Below are 24,017 nucleotides of genomic sequence, written 5' to 3' on the forward strand. Positions count from 1 at the left end.
TTGTCGTCACACAACACAGAGGGCGCTCTCATGTGACTATGTCACATGCTCATTATACGTTATGAAATCCTTGCTTGGTGCGATGTAAATATTTTGGTGAGAATTTGGAGAACAACATACCGAGATGAGTTATTAGAGGAGTTATTGATCAAGGACATAGGCACTGTATACTTATCTAGTGTGTAAGTTCATTAAAGTTTTTTGTTTATCTGCAAATATAGTGTTCCATGATGTAAATTTACAGAATGTAAACATTTGCAGCGAGGTCTTCCAGCTTTAAGTTTACAGTTCATTTTTTTGTTTTATCTGTTGATCTATCTTGTCATTTAGTTCATAGTATTTATTGTAAGCCAGTAAAGCAGTGTTCTTTGACCCGACAGCCACCATATCCATAGCACTAGCCGCCCACTCCACACCATTGATGTAGTATAATCTATCATACAATTCAAACTCTGGCAAGATATCTGGAGGGTTGTAATGTGGGTATGCTAACCAGTCCACCACTTTAGTTTCTTCCCTAGATTTAAAAATCTTATCAAACTGCTCTCCTGACAGTGGTTTCTTTGAGAAGACTTTCCACACTGGTTTTTGAGTATCCACTTTCTCTTTCTGATAGTCGACTGCAAAGTTGTGAGCCACACTGTTGATCCCAAACTTGTTATCTCGAGTTGTCAGGATTGCATTTGGACATGTCTTCATATCAGAGCATCCAAAGGCCTTGGCGTCAAGCTGACCATCAACAAACGTCGCTACTGTTCTGTGATATGGCTGTGGAAAGTTCTTGATTTCCTTAGGGAAGCCAGTGAAGTTGATATTAGACATCCCGTCATGTAAAGGTACAGCAACAACAATGATATCATACTTTCCTGCAATGTGAGTTCTAGGCTTCCCATCTCTGTCTGGCTGGTCGGCAATGACTAAATAGTAGCCACCTTTTTTTGATAGTTTGACACCACTCACAGCTGTTTTGTAAACCGTTGCTTTGGATTCCTCTAAGAGTCGTGAACATACTTGTTTATTGCTACCATAAACAGACCACAAACCACCCTGTACTCCAGCCAATGACACCATACCTGTGAAAACAGCACACACAAAAATTGTGTAATTTCTGCTCTTCTGAAGTATGTAGGCCAGACTCCAACTATCACAATTATGATTTCCATTACGACCATTATGTTCTCTATTCAAAATTACTGCATGTCGCCCTTCATATTTCTTCTTGGTTTTAAGTTACAATGGGGTTTTATTGCACAAAGCAAAAATTTTAGACTTATAGTCCTGAGGCAGATATATACATGTATGTACTATGTTAACTGCATATACATGTAGCTTGTGGTACAAACTGAACAAAATTCTTGTGATTAAGTATACAGACATACCAGCAAATGCCGACATATTTGCAGACTGTCCATAGTTGACTCTAGTAGCAATAGATACCATCTCATTAATAAACTCATCACCATATCCTTCATCTTTCAGTAACTGTGCTAAATGAACTTTTGTGTAGTCTACATACTCTTCACCACCCATAGCTTTAAGAATCCCTTCTACTGAGCTGTAAGCTATCCCATGATTAGCTTGAATATCATAGATCCTATTAGACAGAAGAAAGAAAATGGATATTTAACAGTGTATGGTTGATGTTGCACAGTGGTAAGTAGATCAAATAAACATGAATTCCCTAAGTGTTTTATAGAAGTTCTCAACAAAAATTATGGTACAATTAATACAAAGTACGGAAATACATGTATATGCAAATTTGACCACATTTCCTGATTCTCAAACCTTTGCAAGAATACCGTTAATAATGGTCAGTTACACTGCTGACCAAATTCTATTTCTCTCTAGAAATGAAAAGAAAGTTTGGTGAAAATTACAGGAAATAAGAAAAGAACAAATTGTATATATATACTTTGATGCTCTTGTCGACTTACATACCAAAGATCATAAATTACAGACTGTGACTTTGCAAGATACAGTAATTCTTACCTACTGTACTTGTCAATAAGTGTCTTCAATGCACTATTTAACTTAATCAGATTAAAGCCATACTTCCAGAACAATTTGGCAAATGTCACCATGGACCAATCACTTTCGATAAATACAAACTCTTCACCATTGTAAATACCCATTTTACTACTAGTTGGTTTATCCTTGTGTTTTAATCCTACACATGAAAAAGCAGACATGCAATTCTTTTAATCATATCTCTGTTTGTCCACAGTAATAACAGTAATTTTACAGTGGTTGTTTTAATGGAAAGTATTTGAAAATAACCTGAGTGCCCAAGGTCTTTTCTGGGGTTCCCTGTCAAAATCTATGAATACTATATAGTATATCAAAGTGTGCAATTTGCAGGAGCAAGTAACACACCAATCTGACAAAAATTTGATTATGTTGCTAGATCTGTGACTCTGCTTGCACTGTTAGAACAAGTGCTAGCAGAGTCACAGATCCAGCAACCAAGACAGGATAACTTCATGTGATAAATGGACTTTGTGGGATTGAGTTGGGATACAACATGGTCAGAATTGAGGTCCATAACATTTCACATCTAAGCAGGCCCAAGCCTAGTCTGGAAGGTACAATGTGCTATGCTGTGCTGTGCTGTGCTGTGCTGTGCTGTGCTATCCTATCAGTCAGCACTCATGTGAAGAGATAGCCAATGAGGGTGGGATAACATGGTGTATCTTACAGACTACACCAAGCTAGGAGTGACATGAAATCTTACCCAAAGTTTGAACAAATTCCTGCATATACATATTCTTAGGGTGGATAACTGTGGCCCCTGATTCATAGATATGACCACCAATGTTAACGGTGGATAATCTGCCACCTATGTCTCCTGGATCATATACATCCAACTCTGCTCTTTCACCAAATAAATTACGCAGGAAATAGGAGCATGATGAACCACCAATGCCACCTCCAAGAATACCTACAATTACAAACATCATACAAAGTCTTCATTCTAAAATTTTACAGTACATAGTTCCATCAACAGTGTTTGTTTTCCCCTAGGCTACATTTTGTTACTTTTTGCCCCTCTCAAAATTAATAATAACAAAAAGCTACATTGAATTGTTGAGGTTACTGTGTACACTGTGTGAAAGAGTCCTTCATCAGGTACAAATCCATCATCAAAAATAGATTTTATTAAAAGTAGGGTGACTTTGATCCCTAAGGTAATCAAACACGCCTCTGGGAGTACATACTAAATTAAAAACAAAATACATACAGGTACAAAATGTACATGTATTAAAGTTGAAAACCAAAATACATGCAATATCATGCCAGTTACTGTCATTGGGCTTTTAAAAAAGCATGGGATACAATTCACTAAATATGCAAAACAGTGGACTGTCTGTAAAAAAGGTACTTTACATATTTGTAAGTTGTATCACAGCTAGGAAGTTAGAGGAGAGACCAGGGCTTGAAATTAACTTTTTTCCAATAGTCCTTATTCCTGAACTGAAAACAGAGTTTCTCTATCAGAAATAAGTTTGTTATTAAAATACTTTGGTAAGTAAATCTTCCATTCTTGAAATCATCATTCGAATAATCAAGGGTATAAGCCTGAGCGGGCTACCAGCTGCAAATTATGGCAGCCCCATGACAAGAATTAGTAGTTTGTGGCCATGCAATCGGATTAAAATCTGATGTTAGATAGGCTGGTATTCCTGTATTTACCTTTATTCCATCGTTATTGAGTCTTTTACGTGGTTTTTTTTCCTGGGCAAACGCCTTTCCAACGTTTCCAACGCGTTCGCCCAGGAAAAAAAAAACTCACGTAAAAGACACAATAACGATGGAATAAAGGTAAATACAGGAATACCAGCCTATCTAACATCAGATTTTAATCAGATTGGTGGCCATGGGACTACTGTTAATTTTGAGCCCTGAATTAGGGATAGAAATAACATTATAATTGGACTTTATAGACATATATATCTCTAACATCAAATAGCCACTGCAAGTTTTCCACACAGAATTATTAAGAAATGCTTCATTTTCTGTGGGCATATATTTATTGTCACTTTGACAGATTTTTTATTTCAAACAAAATAAAACCCAACTGATTAAAATGTGGTATTTTTAAATTCATATTGACGACTCAGTTTGTGATAACATATATACATATTAAACTTATGCAATCCAAGTGGAATAGTTGACAGTACTGGACAGTAGACTCTGGACTGAACCATTACCCCCATTAGCAATATTTCTTATATTGTACTCTAACTAAACATGACAAAAACAGCAATGGTCTCAAATGGTATCGATACAAATATGAATAGTGATGTGTATACATTCTTTTGAAACACAAAACAAGAGTCGATTCAAACGAGGTGTAACGTCATACACTCCATGTTTAACAACACTTTGTTTACGTCCGCGTACGTCCGTTGACCTCAAGCCTCGAGGGGATGACCCCGAGTCGAGTCAGGAATCATTTATTTAATAATTACAGTAGATAACACGGTGCAGAGGTAAATTGAAAATATGAAATTATCATTACCAATGCGAACTGGGGGATCAGCCTGTTGCTCTGCCTCTCTTGCATGACAAATGAAACGAGAGAAAATAAAACACACGGGCGCGACAAGGATAACTCTTCTCAACGCTGTCGCCATTTTCATTCATTAGCGGCACATTAAGTTTCCAGACTACGATTCATCCAACGACAACAACATTGATAATATTTTTGTCACTTTTTACTGTTAATATCAAAATATTCACACGTTCTCTTTACTTTGTATTAATATGTAAGTTATCAATATATTTCTTATCTACAAATTCAATAATTTGCATTTGGAACTAAAACGTTCTGTAAATAACATTACTAGTTTTGTTGAGGACACCTTGCAACAGCTGATCGACCTGACACGCACAATCATGTCAGGCCAGATGACGTTTTTTATCACGTTGCACTGAAGTTGTTGCCGTCTCATACATGGGGAGTAACACTTGTCGATTTTTTACATATGTATAACGATGCTGTTCTTTTTCAAGACATGTGGATTAAAAATAGAGTCAAGAATTTGCCAAATTCTCTCCCGGCATCCAGGTAGGTGTTACAATATCGCCATTACTGGATGATCCTGTGAAATTTGTCACAACGTTATAACTTTATAATAACCATTGTCGTGTAATTCATGACTGCAAGGTGTATCAAAGCAATTCAGTTATTCTGTACAAAGGTATAAATTATAATTTACTATTGTATTCACTATTCACAGTGCATCCATCAATGATCAAGCTAGCTCTGGATGTCTATACGCTGCGGGGCATAGGCACTCGAATCAATTTGTATGATTGTCTTTTAATGTATAGTAAACAATATACATTTTTTTTAAATCATACAGATTGATTCGAGTGCCTGTGCTGCTGGGTTTCGACACGCCTTCTCCCCTCCAGAGGGAAGACGTGTCGAACCTCGTAGTATATCCAGAGCTACCATCATGTGCGCACGTTACAAACTTTTCACAAATTCCAGTTCAACTTTTCACTTTTTCAGATCCCTAATTCAGAACGAAGACAGTGTAGTAATGCGCAAGAGATCAAAATGTTATGTTGTCTTTGTCTTGAAGACAGATACACAACACACAACATTTTGATTGCTCCAAGCTCGCATGACTTTGATTTTTGATTTAATTTGTTCACCATCTAATAGGAGATCAATGGGGTCAGATGCAATTTTATTTAATTAGAATGTACAACTACCTTCCACGGTTGGAAGGTCCACCTACTTCAATTTGTAGAAATAATCGCTTCATTAAATATCAAAATTTCATAATCACTTTTCTTCAAAAATGATTCTTAATTCTATAATTTTAATTATTGACTTTTTTATTTTATTTTTTATTTATTTATTTATTTATATATATATATATATTTATTTATTTATTTATTTATTTATTTATTTATTTATATATGTAGTAGGATAGCTGACTGGCTTGCTTACCTGTCTCATTGTCTGGCATGATCTGTGAAACAGCATCATTTTTGTTCCTCAATATTACCATATATGTATTTGTCGTTGAATATTGATATTAGAAAAAGAAAAGATGTCACAGACATACTGACACACTGAATTCACAGCTAAGCTAGTAGAGTATACCCTTTTCCTTGTATGCCATCACCTACAACACTCTGTACATCAAAAGAGTACTAGTAATTGATAACATGCAACTTACATGTTAGAGCAAATACCAATCTCACCATGATAAACGATCACTTTGTTATGGCAGAACAATCTACGGCATATTTTCCCCCACTTAATCAATAAACCAAATGGCATAATTAAGTACCTTCTACCTTGCTGGCATTAGGGGGTCAAGGGAAAGTCATTCACCGTTGTTATATTTGCTGTATAGTTTGACTGATTCAGTCAGGTGTCATGTATTCTTCTCCAGTCATAAGAGGATTTGCTCTCGCTTTTCCCCAACCACGCCTGGTATTTTGCCAATGACTCTTTGCTTTAATTAAGCTGTGGCCAGAAAACAGGCACAGATTCTAATTGGGATTTTTAATTCTTCCACTGTGAGATGATATCAACAGTATCACCACATGATTAGAACCAACTCGAAGGGTTGAGCTGTACAATGTAAACATGATTAACATATTCAACATTGCTGTGGGAAATTGTAATCTAATCTTAGATCCAAATATATACAACCGTTATAGCAAAATACCAGGCGTGGTAGGGGAAAAGTGAAAGCAAATCTGCACTCGACTAGATTCTAGGCTTATTATTGTCAATTGTAAGTGAACAATAAAAGACAAATTTGTCTGAGTATATGATTCAACATGTAAATGCTAGCTCAGCATGGTATCAATAAACCCTGTATATTAATAACTGCCAATTGTAAACATTCATATTTCTAATTCCATTTTTGTCTGTGATATAACATATGTCACATATGTGATCGTGTATTTTAAAAAAAATGAATTTTGACCTTTCTGTTATCAATAACTGTTGGTCCTTTAGATCAAGAAGAATTGCTCTGCTGATTCTGGTGATATTGATATTTTTAGTTTATTTTGGACCTTCACTATTTAGTGGTTCCGGCAAACAGACAACAACAGGTATGACATTTTGAGTTCTTCCAAAATTTGATTTTGATGTCTTGATTTTGAAATTTTTGTGAAATAGTAGTTCTCCTATGGGACACAACCAATACATAGCTTTGTAATTGATAGGAATGGAGTGCAAATTCAATAATTCATAACGTCAGTTAGAATGATAACAAAATAGTGTAGCGATAGCCGTTCTAAAGTCTACAGGTAGGCTAATAATTGTAGGTATAGGAGCATGTTTTGTTGTTTTGGACGCAGTCATTAACATTTTATCATTTTTGTTCAATTTAAATCAGCATTCTTACTTTGTGTAAAAGATATGAAACTAGTCTTATAATGCACCTGTTTTGTACCATACTATATATTTAATACTACTGATATTAAACTTAGTGTACATTCATACATTTTGTAACTGGCAGTCATAAATGGCATTTATTTTTGATAATATTACAATTGACCTGCTGATACTCTGTTAATTGGACAAAATCTTGTCAGGACTTTTAGAAATCCTTTGAGTTTAGCAGAGACCATCAAGTTCTCATTTCAGTTTTTACATTATAACTAGTTATATAATACATGCATAAAATGGGGTGAGTTGATGTGGGACTAAAGTTGATTGTGAACTATGTTTACTGATATAAATTCTTTTGAATCATATGTACACATAAAACCAGATGGAAATAGAATGCCTTCCAATTCCATTTGACAAAGTGCAGGCTTTTCAATTGTTGTTTCAACATTTATCAGAAATGTGTAATTTTAAGCTACCATATATATAGTATACATGTACAGTAAAGAAACAAAAGCTATGCTAATTAGTTTAAAACAAATATAAGCCAATGTAAAAGAAATAACAGCAGATAAAAGAGAACCCCTGTATATAATAGTCTGATTTATTGATGAGGCCACAGAATGGAAAAAACTACAAAAACCCCAACTTGTGTGGTGAAAGTGTACAGTTTTGTACATATGTTTTGCATATACATTGTACTATAATTTCTATGGGAAGTAAGTGTTCAAAATGGTCTAGACTGGTAGTGCTTTTACTTGCATTTGATAGATTAACATAGCTATTTGTAAAATAGGGTAAAATATTGATTCAAAAAAATATTTGGACAAGTTAATATTTCCTGCTAGTGATAAAATAACCCCCATTTATTAGGCAACGTGTGTATTTTTTGAATTCTGTTAAATTTTGTTGTAATTAGTACCACTCAAAACAAAGACACTGATTCTATTGTGATTCATGTGGAAAAGAGCAAATAATATATCGAAAAAATGAACTGAGCAAATCAGCCTCAAATCAATTACCATAGGTAACAGGTCATTATAAATGCATGAATGTCTACTCTAGGACATTATAATAGTAATATAGGCGAGGAATTAATTAGCAGCAGTCCAGGGCACAAAGACTACTAAACATTGTATCTCGACTACCAAATTAGCAGTAGTCCAGGGCACATAGACTACTAAACATTGTATCTAGACTACCTGGATTGAAATTAGCAGTAGTCCTGGGTACCCTGACATTGTGTCTAGACTAACAAATTAGCAGTAGACCACTCACCAGGGCACATAGACTACTAAACATTGTATCTAGACTACCAAATTAGCAGTAGTCCTGGACACACAGACTACTAACATTGTATCTAGACTACCTGGATTGAAATTAGCAGTAGTCTTGGGTACCCTGACATTGTCTCTAGACTAACAAATTAGCAGTAGACCAGGGCACATAGACTACTAAACATTGTACCTAGACTACCAAATTAGCAGTAGTCCAGGGTACATAGACTACTAAACATTGTATCTAAACTACCAAATTAGCAGTAGTCCAGGGTACGTAGACTACTAAGCATTGTATCAAAACTACCAAATTATCAGTAGTCCAGGGTACATAGACTACTAAACATTGTACCTAGACTACCAAATTAGCAGTAGTCCAGGGTACATAGACTACTAACCATCGATATCTAGACTACCAAATGTATATGGTGGTAGTCTGTTAGATCAATGATAATCATCAGAAAATTTTAGCTGTAAAGTTCACTTGGCTATATCTAGCTGCTACCAAGTGTAGAAGTTAAATTCAAAAACTATCATGTCCAGACAATTTGGCATGACTTTAGTGTATTGATTATTTTGTCAAACACAGTCTGTCACCACTGTATTCTAGTTACAACTTATCTATAAGTCCATAACATGGCTCGCATGTACATATCAATAGACACACATAGCAGTATAATATTTTTTGTATTTAAAAAAAAAAACCATGCATCTAAGTTCTACAATCATTTGTATTTGACAATGTCAGTAATCCTTGTGACATCTGCTGCCCTCAAGATGGTGCAGTATAAATCATAGATTCCAATCTTTTTACAGATCAGTCAGGGGTAGATAAATTTACTAATACTACAATAAATTCAGATTATATGTTTGATTGTGTACATTTCTGATTAATTAAACACTGTAAATAGTCGGAAGCAATTTTACGTTGCATACAGATGTTACTGGTATGTATTTGATTGGGTATTACTTTTGGGGGGCTGTTTATTTGTTCAAGCATTGGTAGGATCACAATCTTGGATTAAAATCTGATGAAGTGAATGCATCTACTGTATTTATTTACCTCTATTTCCTTTGTTTATTGATTTTTTTATTTTGTTGTTCCATGAGTAGATGGAATGTGCTCATGTCCCAGAACAACAAAATGAAAAACAAAAAGACAACAAACAAAGGAACGAGACTTAAATAAAGAAATCACACTGCATTCACCAGATCAGATTTCAATCAAATTGATTTGGATCATAACCAATTGGCCTTTCCAAAACTTGCCATGGTGGCGCTCTACTTCCTGTCTGTTTGTACCTTGGGGGTATACATGGTATTAGAGGTTACTCATAGAGCACTGCTGCTTTCTGTAATGTCTGAATAATACAAAAAACATCCCTGATTTACACTTCTACTGAATACCAAGGGACAAAGCTCTTAAGAAACGGTACTATGAGGTGATGATACCCCAATTTAAGTGAGGGCGCTGTATTCTTATAATTACCTGTTTGCAGTCTAAATGGTCTATTATGTGTACATATGTGATCAATATTTTCACAAAATGCTAGGAATTGTGATCTAGTTATTTTTATTTTAGTGCCCCTCCATTTACCCCACACGTCCACACTTACTGGGTACATTGATATATTTAACAGCACACAGTTCCCTATTTGGACATATGTATTCAATGCTTGATTCAGAAAATTATTGCCCCTCCATCCCCACCCCCACCCCTACTGAAAACAGTGATATATTCAACATCGCAAAATATCCTCTCTTTTTTGGACTTATGTATCCAGTGTTAGATTCAGAACTTATTTTCCCTCTATCCCCCTCCCCCACTGAGTACATTTATATATTTAACAGCGAAAAATATCCTATTTGAATTCTGTTGGATTGGACATATGTATCTAGTGTCAGATTCAGAATATTATTACAATTGTGAGATGAAAATATTTGTTATCTTTTATTTCAGCCTGTTTACAGAATGAATTACGTGGATGGGAATCAGATTTCAATGTTTACGATGTGTCTATCAAACATGACTTGAATGAGAAATCAGAGACAGCAGCCCTTCCGTTTGTAGGTGAGTAGGCTAGGCAGTGATACAATTATACTGTATATCACTATGAGCACAGTATTGGAAAGTGACAACATGTTTTTGGCAAGGTAAGGTTTTAGAGCTTTAGTTACTGAGAACAAATCTGGTAAAATCTAGATTGATTTCCATACCACATACTGTAATTATAGAAAGTGAAACCCTGGTAAAAGTAGTAGGGAACTAAGTTACATTTTATCTACCTACCAGCCATTTCATATTGTAGTATGCAGAATTAATTCTTGTCAGTTATTCAGATATAATATAAAAATAGCATTATGACATAATTTTAAGGGTACATTGTACCAAGCAACAAAATATCAGTCTCAGTTATCTAGCCACTATATGCCTATCCATCCACCTCTGTCAGGCTTTGTTGAATTTGATTGCCCCCCCCCCCCTCCAAGACAACTCTTAGACTAGCCTGTTTACATCACAATCTGTGATATTGCTACTAACTGCTTATGACGCTATTAATAATAGCACCTGATTAATGTTGTTTGAAAATTATACGCTCAAACTGATTGGTTTGAAAAAATGCAATCAAACTGATTTGTTGCAATGGGGAGTGATAACGTATGTCAACCTAATTGACTATATTTAAATGAAGTCAATATGTAAATGTGTTCTCGTTGAGATGAGTACAAGGACGGCATAATTTACATATAGTGAGTAATATGTAAATATCTACAAACATATACTGATCACTTCCATTGGGGCGTGGCAAATTAATCGGTATAGTATTAATAATATATTTTGACCAATGACTATGGAGCCATATTTGCAGACTGGACAGACTGTGGCATCATTTAGTAACACCAGTGAGAGGGTGTTATAGTATTAGGGTCAGCTGTTCCATTGCATTAAATGAAAGAAACCGATTACAGCAATATGTCTCTCCATTAAAGCTACTTAGTGTAACTTTACATAATCATAGACATCATTAACAAAAAACCATTTATTTCTCTGTGAATAAATTACATGTATACAATAGGGAACTTGCAAGCCATGTTGAATGTTGCATCCTGGGAAATATGGTAATAAACACAAATCAATTAGAATTAAAAGCATTATTATTACATCGTTTGTAACAACAAATAATCAATTCATAGTTACGCTGACCATTGTGGGGGGTTTATTTTATCGGTAGCTCCAGATTAGGTATTACAATAACCACAGGTAATCCCACAGTCCTTTGCGTCTGAGCATGCTCAGTCTGGATTGCAAGTTTCCTATTGAATCAGGAGTCATGATGGCCAAATGAATGAAGTGACTAGGTCAGAAATTGACAAATTGCTAGTTTGGGCCGTTCTAATGCCATTCGTTTCTGAATGGCTTAAGTCCTTGATCAAGATTTGAACCATGATTGTGCCCCAGTCAACACAGCTTTATTATTGGCGACCCTGTACGATAGAGATTGTTATTTATGTGTGAACATTTAATCCTGTGTGCTTACATCAGCTTCTATGGATTTCATGCTCCCCATGGAGTTAAAAAAAAAAAAGTGTGTCCTATTAAAGGTCTGTGCCAGGGATTATAATTGTATTGTTCTGAGCACCATATGGGAAAGCACTTTAGAAAAGCTCCAAAATTATTATGTAAAACTTTCCAGGAAGCAACCATGGTTTATACAACGGTCGTTAAAATGTAGACTGGCGTCTGAATTTTGATTGCTTCCCATTATACGATGCACAAGCATTATTATCATCTTTGAACAGCAAATAGGGTTTATATACCCTGGTCATTCTACATCATGACATCACATATCTACAGGTACATCACTGGTTCTGAGGCGCTCAAAATATGAGATAAAATGCTCCAAATCACCATTATTTTTCCAGATTTTTCATAAATAATTCTCAAGGAGGCATAATTATAATTATATTATGGAATTCCACTATTCATTCAGCTAGAAAATACCATGACCTAAGGGTTTGTCACTACTCGTCTAGCAACTTGTAGTGACAAGGCCTCAGTATTTTCCTTGGCTGAATGAAGACAAATATTGGGAAATTATATCTAATGGTATTGTGTACAACCACATCTTATACATTGATTAATGTACTTTTTATAACCAATATGTTTGTATTACAAGATGTATGACTTGCATGCTTCATTTGTATAATACACATCTGGTGTATATCTCATACTGGTTGTTTAGCACAACTGAACTGATAAGGTTCAGTAGTGTTATAGGCATGGTGTGATATGTGTGTATGTATGTGTGTGTGTGTGTGTGTGTGTGTGTGTGTGTGTGTGTGTGTGTGTGTGTGTGTGTGTGGACGACTTCAAGTCAAAAACCACTAGACCGATTGCCTTGGTACTTGGTGGCAACATTACTTTTGGTGTCTAGTTGCAATGACTGAAACTAGCCAGTATGCTGTTTCAACATTTAAAATTGTTTGTATGAACACAGAACTAAATGTAAGATGAAATTATTTATATTTCCAATTTTATACCACAGTTAGAGGACTGTGTTTAATGAAATGAATATTATCAACATGTACACTAAATGGATATTGTATGTACGTACTCATACCCCCCACTCTACCCATACCCCACCCCATCTACTTTCACTTATCAGTACAGACCAGTACAGTTATAATTTTGACCAATACAATATTAACTGATACTTTTGATCAATAAAAGGTACTTTGTCTTTGCAGGTAATGGAAACCTTGGTGTTGTTGTAGGAAGTACAATTAGTAGTGATGTACTTCATATCAGATATCAACAAAGTGTTTTATCACTTGCTGTACCATATGTACCAATAGCACAGCCACATGTACAGGGCCTTACTGCTAAAGGTAAGTCTAGTAGCACAGTCACATGTACAGGGCCTCACTGCTAAAGGTAAGTCTACATGTAGTAACACCGTCACATGTACAGGGCCTAACTGCTAAGGTAAGTCTAGTAGCACAGTCACATGTACAGGGCCTTACTGCTAAAGGTAAGTCTAGTAGCACAGTCACATGTACAGGGCCTTACTGCTAAAGCTAGGTCTAGTAGCACAGTCACATGTACAGGGCCTTACTGCTAAAAGTAAGATATTATTATTAAGTTTATGCCTGAAATTTGACATTTACAAAGAACTTGTTTATTGTATTTATTGTTGCGATGTGGTAACTTTGAAACTATTATTAGGTAAACAATATTTTTTTGAAGCATTTTTTTGTGAAGTGTCTTTGGGTTCACTAAAAAATGTAATCTGTAACTAGAGCTTGTATGGCCATAATGGCAGGAAGGTTATTAGTAAATGGATATATTGAATACATTTACCATACATTGAAATCATACCATGAGTGTTGATATAAAGTACTTGAGAATTTGCCAGACTACTGCCACAGCTGACAAAACACACAGATTATTAAAAAGTCAACAGAACAGACTCAGTAATGATAATCCTATCATGACATTTGCCGATTCATTTATGCCTGAATTTTCAGCAACTAAATTTGATATTTTAATCATTATAGCACACATGAATTTGTCAGTGATTGATTTGTTCATTAATGAAAAAGAAGAAAAGGGTCTATTTTTAAAAAGTTTGTATAATTGTTAGTAGATGTTACATTAAGAAAAGAAACTCAAAGCAGAATTGTTCTGAAATTCATGTGTAGTTATAAGGCTTTCATTATTAATTAAAATCTCAAAATTCAAAGATTCAAATACATTGTTCAACATGTAAGTAATTCATTTGTTCGTTTTCAGAAGCAAGAGTTGTACATTTCAAAGAAGGCCAAGTGTACAGAATTATTACTCAATCAAAGGTAATTTGCATATTTTTCATGTTTGATAACACATTATAAATTTGTATCATGCATGAAATTGTTGAATTTTGTTACGAAAATTTTCATTTTCTTTGTAAAAAGTTTAAACGTTACTGTTTTGAAATGCAGTTTAATGTACTATTAATTGATTTATAGCATGACAAACTTAAGAAACTGGACAAAACAGAAACCATACACAAATCGTGTGAGATACCTCATAAACTCGTTTCATTCATTTCCAACTGTCACTCGCATCACTGAATGTAATAAAGTTCTTTCCAAATGTGGATTTTACATGTATTGGATATTATACAAAGAAAAGTGAATTTGCTCTGGCTCACATTGACCATATCATTTTATAAATCTAACAGTTTTCTCTCTCCACTTTTATCAGGGGAGTGAGTGCATTGTAATCACTCAGAAGGTACTAGCACATAGACAGAGACCTTCACTTTTACTTCAGCAAATCACAGTAAGAAACACAGCTGTAAGTTTTTATCTCTAGTTGTGTCATCTAGATACATCAGTCATTTCTTTTGTGAGTTTGTCAAGTGAATTTGAAGTCAGTCTTGATGCCAACATGGTCGCTAACTAAACCACGTCTGGTCAAAGTCCCTCAATCAGCACAAAAAGTTGTTCATCCAATCAGTGAACCCCAACTGTTAAAGTGGTGTAAACAGTGTATATACTATAAGGAGCACCTTGAGCTGTCAAATATACCATATTTGAACATTACATAACTGTCCCAATAAACACTAACGTTAATGAGGGACTGTCAATGGTTAGAATTTTGTGATTGATTAACAAAGATGTGATGTTAACGACTGTGTGGGTGGGTGTGGATAAATTTTAAATTACATCTCGTGCATCTCAGGACTTCTGGAGTAATGACTTTGACTATACTGTGAGTGGAGGTGTAAATCATAATGATACCATATAGGAACTAGACTAATTTGAAGAGCACATTGACTAGTGCAAAAACAAAGTTTCATAGACTTAGAAATCATACCAAACCCACTACTGTTCTTTTGGACAAGTTCTGTGCGAAGCACTTAAAGACCAATTTTGAATAGGGAACTTGCAAACCCTCCATGTTGAATATTGCATTATGGGAAATGTGATAATAAATACTAATCAATTAGTATTGTAAACAATGATTTTAAATTGTTTATAACCACATATGATCAATTCATATTTAGCTTGACCAGTGTGGGAGGTTTTTTTCATCAGTAGCTGAGCTCCAGATAAGATATTACGATAACCTCAGATAATCCCATAGTCCTTTGCGTCTGAGCATGCTCAGTCTGGATTGCAAGTTCCCTATTAGGGTTAAAATCAAGGTATGAAAAACAGTTGTCTAGCAGAGCTAAAGAAAGGATTGATCTTGACCAAAGGGGAATTACTGTATCTAATCCTTATGATTGCATTGTTAAAAATAACACTAATCCTAGAAGCTTGGATTGAAACTCTGGTCTTTGATAAAACTAATTTTACCTTGCTCATACAATATTACAGAGTTTTTCAGCAAAACTAACAGTATCAGTGCCAGGAGCCTTCCAATGGAAAGATGCTGTTAAAAAACCAACCAAGTAAGTATACAAAATCTATAAATTGACAGTGTGTCGTTGTTTGACATGTCTGAGATTAGAAATCATCTAAAATGGTGTTGAACTCCAAAATATTGTCAATCATTAAATGTACATTTGTGCCATCAAAACATACTCAAATTCCACTTAGGAACCGAACCCCTGTTATACCACTGTCTGTCTCTCTCTCTGTCTGTCTGTCTGTCTGTCTCTCTGTCCACCCATCCGTCCATCTGCATGCATGCATGTGTGTGTGTGGTCAAGGTTTGCACTTTGATATCTCTAAAATGCACTGGTACAATGAAATTATCAGCCTTGGTAAGTATATTTTGATGGTTTACTCCTAATGCACAAAGTGATATCCTCTCCACCTCCATCTCCTTTCCATGAAAATGGCACCCTATACACCTGCTAGATGCCCACACAAAGTCTCACTTATGTTATTGCTCTATTTCAGGTCAGAATCCAATCCATCCATTCCTGAATACACAATCACATCAGGACAAGTTAGGGCACCATCTACAGCCAGAGGTGAAGAGTTCATCATGGTTTCCATAGCAACATACCCTTCAACAAAAACACTGGATATTGCCCCTAAAAGGTAAATTGTACTATTGACAATTTACTTTCAACACTGCCATCAAATGGCCTTTGGCTTAACAGTTGAGAATAGCTATTCATAAAATATAATTTGTCATTGTAACAACCATTCAAGCAATGTACAGGTTTGGAGAGAGGAAGTCACTGTTACAGTAACAATTTAGTTTGTGTTATTCAACTTCAGAAAATATTTGTCATGGGGTTAGTCAACTGAAAATTTGCACCATACAGAAATATGGAAGACTGTGCGTATCATAAATATTTTATGTTCCCAAATAACAATTTAGATAGATAAGAAACAGGCTTCCCATGGACCACTCACTGCAAATATAAACAACATCGTTCGACCCCAACACTGCTACACAGAGACACACACAACATCCTTGGCACAAACAAGCTATTGAAAGTCATCTATTGCAGGCTCAGATTTTTACACATACACAAATTGAAACTAGCAAGAATTTGAGTCTGCTTGCATGGTTCCCTGTGGTGACGTGTGTGTGTGCACATATACAGTGCCTGCTTGTCGGCAGGAGTGTGGTATTGTATGTGTTTGTAATGAGTGGTCTGTGGGAAGCCTGTTTCTTATCTATCTAAATTGTTCTTAGGAACATAAAATGTGTATGATACGCACAGTTGTTCGGCGACCCTTCAATATTTCTGCTGTACATCCTTTGATGTACATCTGTATATTAGAATAGATCTCAAAAGTCCAATAGACCTTTCCAATGTCACAATGGTGTGGTTAAACTATGAAATACCGATATCAAGGATGGCAACATAGTATTGTAAAGCATGTGTGATCCCCTAGTAATCAAACTATATCAACATGCCACAAATTTACGATTTGTTGACAAATGATTACATGGTTATGCCCCTTTTATGACTGTTTACACATGGACATCAAGTCAGAGTATGCAGTACTATCAACAGCTAATAATGAGGTACACCAGTTAATACGAATGATTTATTTGTTTGATGTAAATATATGATGTATTTTTCAACAGGCAAAAATTAATGAAAAATAGTGATTGTACAAAATCTTAAAGAGATGTACTGGTAAATGATTACAAAAGTATGACGGGTTGGTATAGGGGTGACAATACCAAATATGATAGACCAGGCCCACTTATGTTGTTGTTTGTATTGACAGTACATATTCACAGTGGATAGCAACTGTTGTCAAGTATTCAGAACCCAGTCCTTACAGTGAATTGTTTATTGAAAGACATAGGAAGCTGGACCAAGATGTCAAACAGGTAGGTACACTCGTTTGACAGCAGAAACTTGGATGGTTTGATGTTTCACTGATTGGACACATTTTTTAAGCAAACACAGACTTCAAACCCAGAATCAGTGTGCCCTCTAATGACAACCAAATTTTGTTGTTGTGGGTCAAAATGATAAAAACTTGCATTTCTTGTGAGTCACCACATAGTAAGAGATAGGGGAACACCAAATGTTGCTGCATCACTAGAAATTGTGGGTGTCAGTGGCATGTCAAATTGGCTTAGAGGGCACAGTGCCCAGAATATACACCTTGATGAAAAAAAAACCAAGAACTCATTCATCACCAGAGTAATCGTTGATTGGAACCCACTACCCTGATAGTTTTGTCAGTACTTATCTTCGAGTCATAGTGGCAAGGCCCCTGGCATCATCCATACTAAGTTTCCTTTGCTGAACAATAAAAAATATCGGGAAATAAAATCTGGTTGTCAATTTTTACAGGAAATGGAAAGTTTACTGTCGGCTCACGGCAACGATTTCAGCACAGTACAATCAGAGCATGTGGAAGAGTGGAGACAGGTAGGTCAAAGGTTATACAAATTTTCTGTCAAGTTTTATGGCATATTAATTATTATATCCACAGATGTATTGTTTTATAAAATCGACTGCTCCAGACCAAATTCTCAACAATACTTACAAGTTCTAATCACATCAAAACTAGATTACTGTAATGCACTCCTGTGTGGTCTACCATCATCATCCATTCTACCACTTCAGCATGCCCTGAACTCAGCAGCCAGAATTGTGTCTCGTACACGGAAATATGACCACATAACCCCTATTACACTGGCTACCAGTACACTACAGAATCCAATACAAGATCCTGCTACTCACGTACAAAGCTCTGAACAACACTGCTCCTGTTTATATATCTGATCTAATCAACCTGAAAGTGTCATCCAGAGTTCTCAGATCAAATGACAAAATCCTACTTCATGTACCACGGAGTAACCGAAGACTTATGGTGATCATACTTTCTCGCGCGCGTACCGCCCCCTTCGCTTGGAACAATGTCCCTCTAGAAGTGCGCCAGTCACCCAGCCTTGATATTTTTTAAGAAGCGCATCAAGACTTATCTGTTTAGCAGAGCCTACTGACATCTCTATATACCCACACTTTTGTAAAGTGCCATTGAACATTGCTACGTAGTGGAGTTTGGCGCTATATAAATCTCTTTGATTGATTGATTCTAAGTTGAAATGCGTGTGCATGAAATATTTTTGCAACTTTTTCAAAGCATACTGCCCTTCAAAGCCTTTATCAGATATTAGTATACAAGTGTTCAAGTGTGTAAAGTGTCATGGCATGGGATGAAATATAAAAAAAAAAACAGAAATTAAAGCCGATTTGTTTAAATTTCCATTTCTGTAGCTGTGGGTGAGTGGTGCAGGACAAGAAGCACTGGTAGAGGGCGGTGAACAACCCACACCAGACACCATGAATTCAACGCTCTACTACCTCCTATCTTCAGTAGAATCAATTCCTACCACTCAAGTTAGCAAAGAAGAACAACAGAAACAGTTACAAGAGGCAGGGTCTTGTTATGGTGGACCTGCAACCTGGTAGGTGCAGCCATCATTTAATAAGGATACATCACTTTTACTACTATTGTTTCTGTTCAGTGCCATAGAACATTACGTTGTATTGGATGTTGGCATTACACAAATTTGATTGATTGATTCATTGGACCAATGTGTTTGAAAATCTAAGGACCTCAAATCACTAATTAAAGAATTTGCCTTTTGAAATCAAAGATATTTGGTTGTTAAACATCTTTTTTCATAGAATTCAATGTATTATTTTTCCATGGTGTTAACAGTGTTTAGTGGCCAATTTGAAGTATAACACATTTTGTCACACCCCTCTGTTTTCAATAAAAATAAGAGGAAAACAGGTATTAAATGCAGGGATTGGAAATTCCCTGTGTCTGACACCTGGAACAAGTGAATTGGGAGTTACAGCAAGTGATGAAAACAATCAGGACCATGAGGCCAGAGACTACCAGATTTCAAACGAATTTGATCACCCCTAACATGTATTAATGTCTGTTGTGTTATAGGTATGATCCCAGTTTTTGGCAGCAGGTGAAAACAGAACAAGAATTAGCTGATGTTGTTAGACTTTGGTTACACACTCTGTTTAAGAATGGATGTGCCAATCAGCTGGATGCTGGTAAGTCTTCTCTCCTTTCATATGCCACTGTTCCGGCTGCCAGGCCCTCTTGTACTTTAATTTCTCAGAACCCACTTCAGCTAATGAAATTACTCTCTAAACCACTTCATTTTATGCTAAAATGATATCAGTCGACCCAAGATTCTCCCTTCTGAATTCTAGATGCATACAGTTTAATACAGGCATTTCGACATGTCCTATATTACTCATTATTGCAGCCATTTTTCCCTCACCAGGTGTACACGGTGTGATGCAGGCACTTGTACTTGTTCTATGCACAATATTTTTGTCATTTTACCCGACCAGGTGCACATGGTATAATATAATATAATACAGGCATTCCTACTTGTTGTATACACTCATTATTTTTGTCATTTTTCCCCTCACAGGTGCACATGGTGTAATGCAAGCATTTCTACTTAGCTTACTGGGAGTTCAACATAACAAGAACTATTTAGCAGTCAATGCAGATCCACGAAAATTCACACATGATCTTCACGTCTACCATATCATCTATCACAGTTATTACTTGGATCTTGCAGTTCTTTCATCCATCAAGTCAATCCAAGTCAAGGTTACTCCTAAAGACATTGATCAAGAAAACAAATATAGAAAACATGATCACCTCTATGCATGTGATGCTGGCTGTGGTACAGATCCTATCGATCTCAAGTAAGAATTCCAAATTTCTGATATCAGAGCTTTCCTCAGCCATGAAATATCAGCTTTTCATTAATGTATTTGACGGTGGACGTTATATTTTACCATGTTTTAAAATGAAAGAAGGGTTGGTCTGGCATTCATTATTACTGAAATTTATTAGATTCATAAATGTCAATATCATATACATTTATTTATCTAAACTTTATTTAAAGATGGTTAAAATTCATACAGATAACCAGATTTAGCTAAATGCTAGTCTTTCCACAGAGAGACTAAAGACTAAGAAGACAACAAAGACAACAAAGACTGAACATGATAACAAATGCTATATTCTCAATTTCCTGTTTGTGCTCTGGAATGGCCTATTCAAACCAACAAGAAAATGTGTAGTTTATGTAAACAAAAGGACTAATCAGTCATTGGATTATTTATATGAAAGTTAGATATTTTTTAGTGCACCTGAAAATGACAACAAAAGAAATACTGTAGGATATGTAATAGTGACATTTGTAATTTTTCTTTTTAATTTCAGGCAACATACACATACGTTTTCATTGAAGTACACAGAACCCCAGCAAACACCGTTCCTGTTTATAGCTGAACATCCAGACAGTTTAGTTGACTTGAGGAAATACATCCACTATGACGACATCAAATATGGTAAGTATAGCTATCTAGTGATGTCATGTTCTTTTGGATATCTAGTTTTTTTTTAAAGATAATAAAAAATCTGAATTGATTGATTGTAGTGATACAGAATTATTCTGATTTTATGTACCGTTACTCTATACCAATGGCTTTCACCATGTTGTGCATATATTATAGTATTATTAGATATTATTCTCCAGATTTTTCTTCGAAAATACGAGTGACCTCAGGGGGCCTTGTCACTACAAGTTGCTAGATGAGTAGTGACAAACCCTTAGGTTATGAATATTTTCTGGCTGAATGAAGTAAAATATTGTGGAATAATATAATTATACCTCCTCAAGCATAATCGAGAAAAATAATGGTGATTTGGAGCTTTTTGACTACTATTTCCAGCACCACAAAACCAATGACATAGACACAGGTTGTCATGATGTAGAATGACCAGGGTATATAATCCATATTTTCTGTTCAAAGACAATAACAAGGCTTGAGTATAGTATAATAAACTTTAAACACCCCTGGGGATGGAATACCTGAAGTTTCTGACCAGTTGACGACATATACGCACATGCACGAGTGCATATATGGAGACAACTGGTCAAAATCAAGGTGTATACCATCTCAAGGGGTGATTTATTGCTATTATATTATACCTGTATATGAAATTTGCAATGAAACTTTAAAGAATGGGTAATTCCGAGTGGAAATAAAGTGAAGTAACTGTTATTGATTGGTATAATTTGTATCATGCATGGTAGTTGCCACTGTGTGTATAATACATCATCTTGTGTCAACTCAGATTGGCTTATTGGCTTCAAAATACGTTTGTGTGGATTTGCATCTTCTAACCACTCTGTTTCTTATTTTGTTTTCAGTATCAATGCCACAGCTTCCTGAGCACAGCACAGTTAGATTACCAATCAGTTTCTGGGTGACTGTAGTTTTGGTTATTGTTGGATTCCATTTGTTTTTATTTAAATTAATTTATAACGAGTTTTGTTCCGGACAGGATAAGAACAAATTTAGGGTGTAAAGGCTTTCCTTTCACCATTTGTGGGTAATTATGTACTGTAAAGACAACAACTACAACCTCAACATGGCCAAGATTGGCAGCATGCACATGCTCACTAAAGTGAGTGTGTGGTAGTTTTATGATATTGCATAAGAAACAGAACTACATACAGCAGTGGCCATTCAATGTGCTATTATGGTTGTCTGTGTGTACTGTACTGGTCATTCCATAAAGGAAGTCATTTTGTGTGCAGTGCAGCAGTGGTCTGTGTACTCATTCTGTAGAGCAAGCAATTTTTTATGCCATACAGCTAGCAGTGGTCATACATGTGTATTTATTCTGTAGAGAAATTTATAAGCCATTTTGTGAACAGTACAGTATGCATGCATGTGTACTCAATTCTATTGAAGCTAAATTGTATGCTATATACAAACATAGTTTAAGGTATCATGCTTGTATTGTTAGTTGACATGGAGTGCGTTGTAGTGACCAGTTTGTAGGGGAGTTTAGGTGGAAGTTGGTGTATAGTTTGGCTGTGCATACTATTTCATCTTTAAAAGTCTTGTTTCTGTGTAGACAATAAAGGGTTCTATTGTCTGGGGATTCTAGAAATGTTCTTATGTGTAATATGTAAAAATTACTGTTTTGAGTGACAACTTTGGTCCACAAATGAATAACTTTTTATTATTTATTACAATATATACAAACAGAACAACAGGATGTCATCTCAAAGTTACAGTAAAAAAAAAAAAAGAGCAAAATGAACTACTGTGACTTTAGATATTACCAGAACTTGTACTTTTCAATAATGAACCAATTTGTAAGAATTATTCAATGAAAATATTGTAGATATAATTATTCAAAATAATTTGTATGTTTGGTACTGAGACTTTTAAGGTTTTAATTTGTACAAAGTCAGTTTAATGCATTAGTTCTGATTAAATGAGGTGGTGAGAGTTTTTGAATCCTTGGATACAGTAGGAAATCATTATGATATCCAAGTGATTGTTTCAAGTAATGTTCTGACTTCTCCCTTCCTCCAATTTCTCATTAAACAAGCCATTACGTTGTAACATGACTTGTGAAATTGGGGACATTTAAGGCCACGCTACACAAGGCAATTCTGTGAGCTCTACAATAAGCAATTCGTCAACTAATTGCTTCATGTATGCATATAATTGCAGGATTTTGTGACATTGCCAGGTACATTGCAAGAAATCTGACGTGTCAGATTTTCTGCAATTCATCGCAAGTTACTTCTTGCATATCCCAGTTATTTGCCTCATGAATTGCTCACTGCATTGCCTCATCTAACTTGGCCTTTAAAATGAAGTATAAGAGATATTGTGGACAATAATTAATCAATTGAAAAAATAAAAAATGTTCAAATTATTAATATTAATGTTTGAGAGTTTTTATTTTTTTAAAGTGTGTATACCATATCAACAGAAAAGGAAACAAGTTCATACATAGTGTTAAGTTTCATATTAAGTTTCCCCACCTGGTTGAGTGTTTCAAGAAATGTCCACTCTGTAGTACTATGT

At 35.4% G+C, this 24,017-nt stretch overlaps 2 protein-coding genes across 2 annotated transcripts; one reads left to right on the forward strand and one right to left on the reverse strand.

Moving 5' to 3' along the window:
* Nucleotides 1-216: 216 nt before the first annotated feature.
* LOC144434639 (prenylcysteine oxidase 1-like) lies at nucleotides 217-4,634 on the reverse strand. The gene is made up of 5 exons (XM_078123140.1): nucleotides 4,520-4,634; nucleotides 2,732-2,938; nucleotides 1,990-2,167; nucleotides 1,380-1,594; nucleotides 217-1,073 (listed from the first exon to the last, which is right to left on the reverse strand). Exons 1-5 carry the CDS (start codon nucleotides 4,632-4,634, stop codon nucleotides 283-285), a joined length of 1,506 nt encoding a protein of 501 aa, XP_077979266.1. The 3' UTR covers nucleotides 217-282.
* Nucleotides 4,635-4,895: 261 nt separating this feature from the next.
* On the forward strand, nucleotides 4,896-23,820 carry LOC144433995 (uncharacterized protein KIAA2013 homolog). Its single transcript, XM_078122430.1, has 15 exons — nucleotides 4,896-5,068; nucleotides 6,992-7,089; nucleotides 10,607-10,717; nucleotides 13,396-13,536; nucleotides 14,441-14,499; nucleotides 14,894-14,986; nucleotides 16,015-16,088; nucleotides 16,543-16,686; nucleotides 17,839-17,944; nucleotides 18,417-18,494; nucleotides 19,347-19,537; nucleotides 20,035-20,147; nucleotides 20,537-20,819; nucleotides 21,343-21,470; nucleotides 22,337-23,820. Exons 1-15 carry the CDS (start codon nucleotides 4,986-4,988, stop codon nucleotides 22,492-22,494), a joined length of 1,860 nt encoding a protein of 619 aa, XP_077978556.1. The 5' UTR covers nucleotides 4,896-4,985; the 3' UTR covers nucleotides 22,495-23,820.
* Nucleotides 23,821-24,017: the final 197 nt, after the last annotated feature.

Source organism: Glandiceps talaboti, chromosome 4 (assembly GCF_964340395.1).
Source record: "Glandiceps talaboti chromosome 4, keGlaTala1.1, whole genome shotgun sequence".
In the NCBI taxonomy this organism is placed as follows: domain Eukaryota; kingdom Metazoa; phylum Hemichordata; class Enteropneusta; family Spengelidae; genus Glandiceps; species Glandiceps talaboti.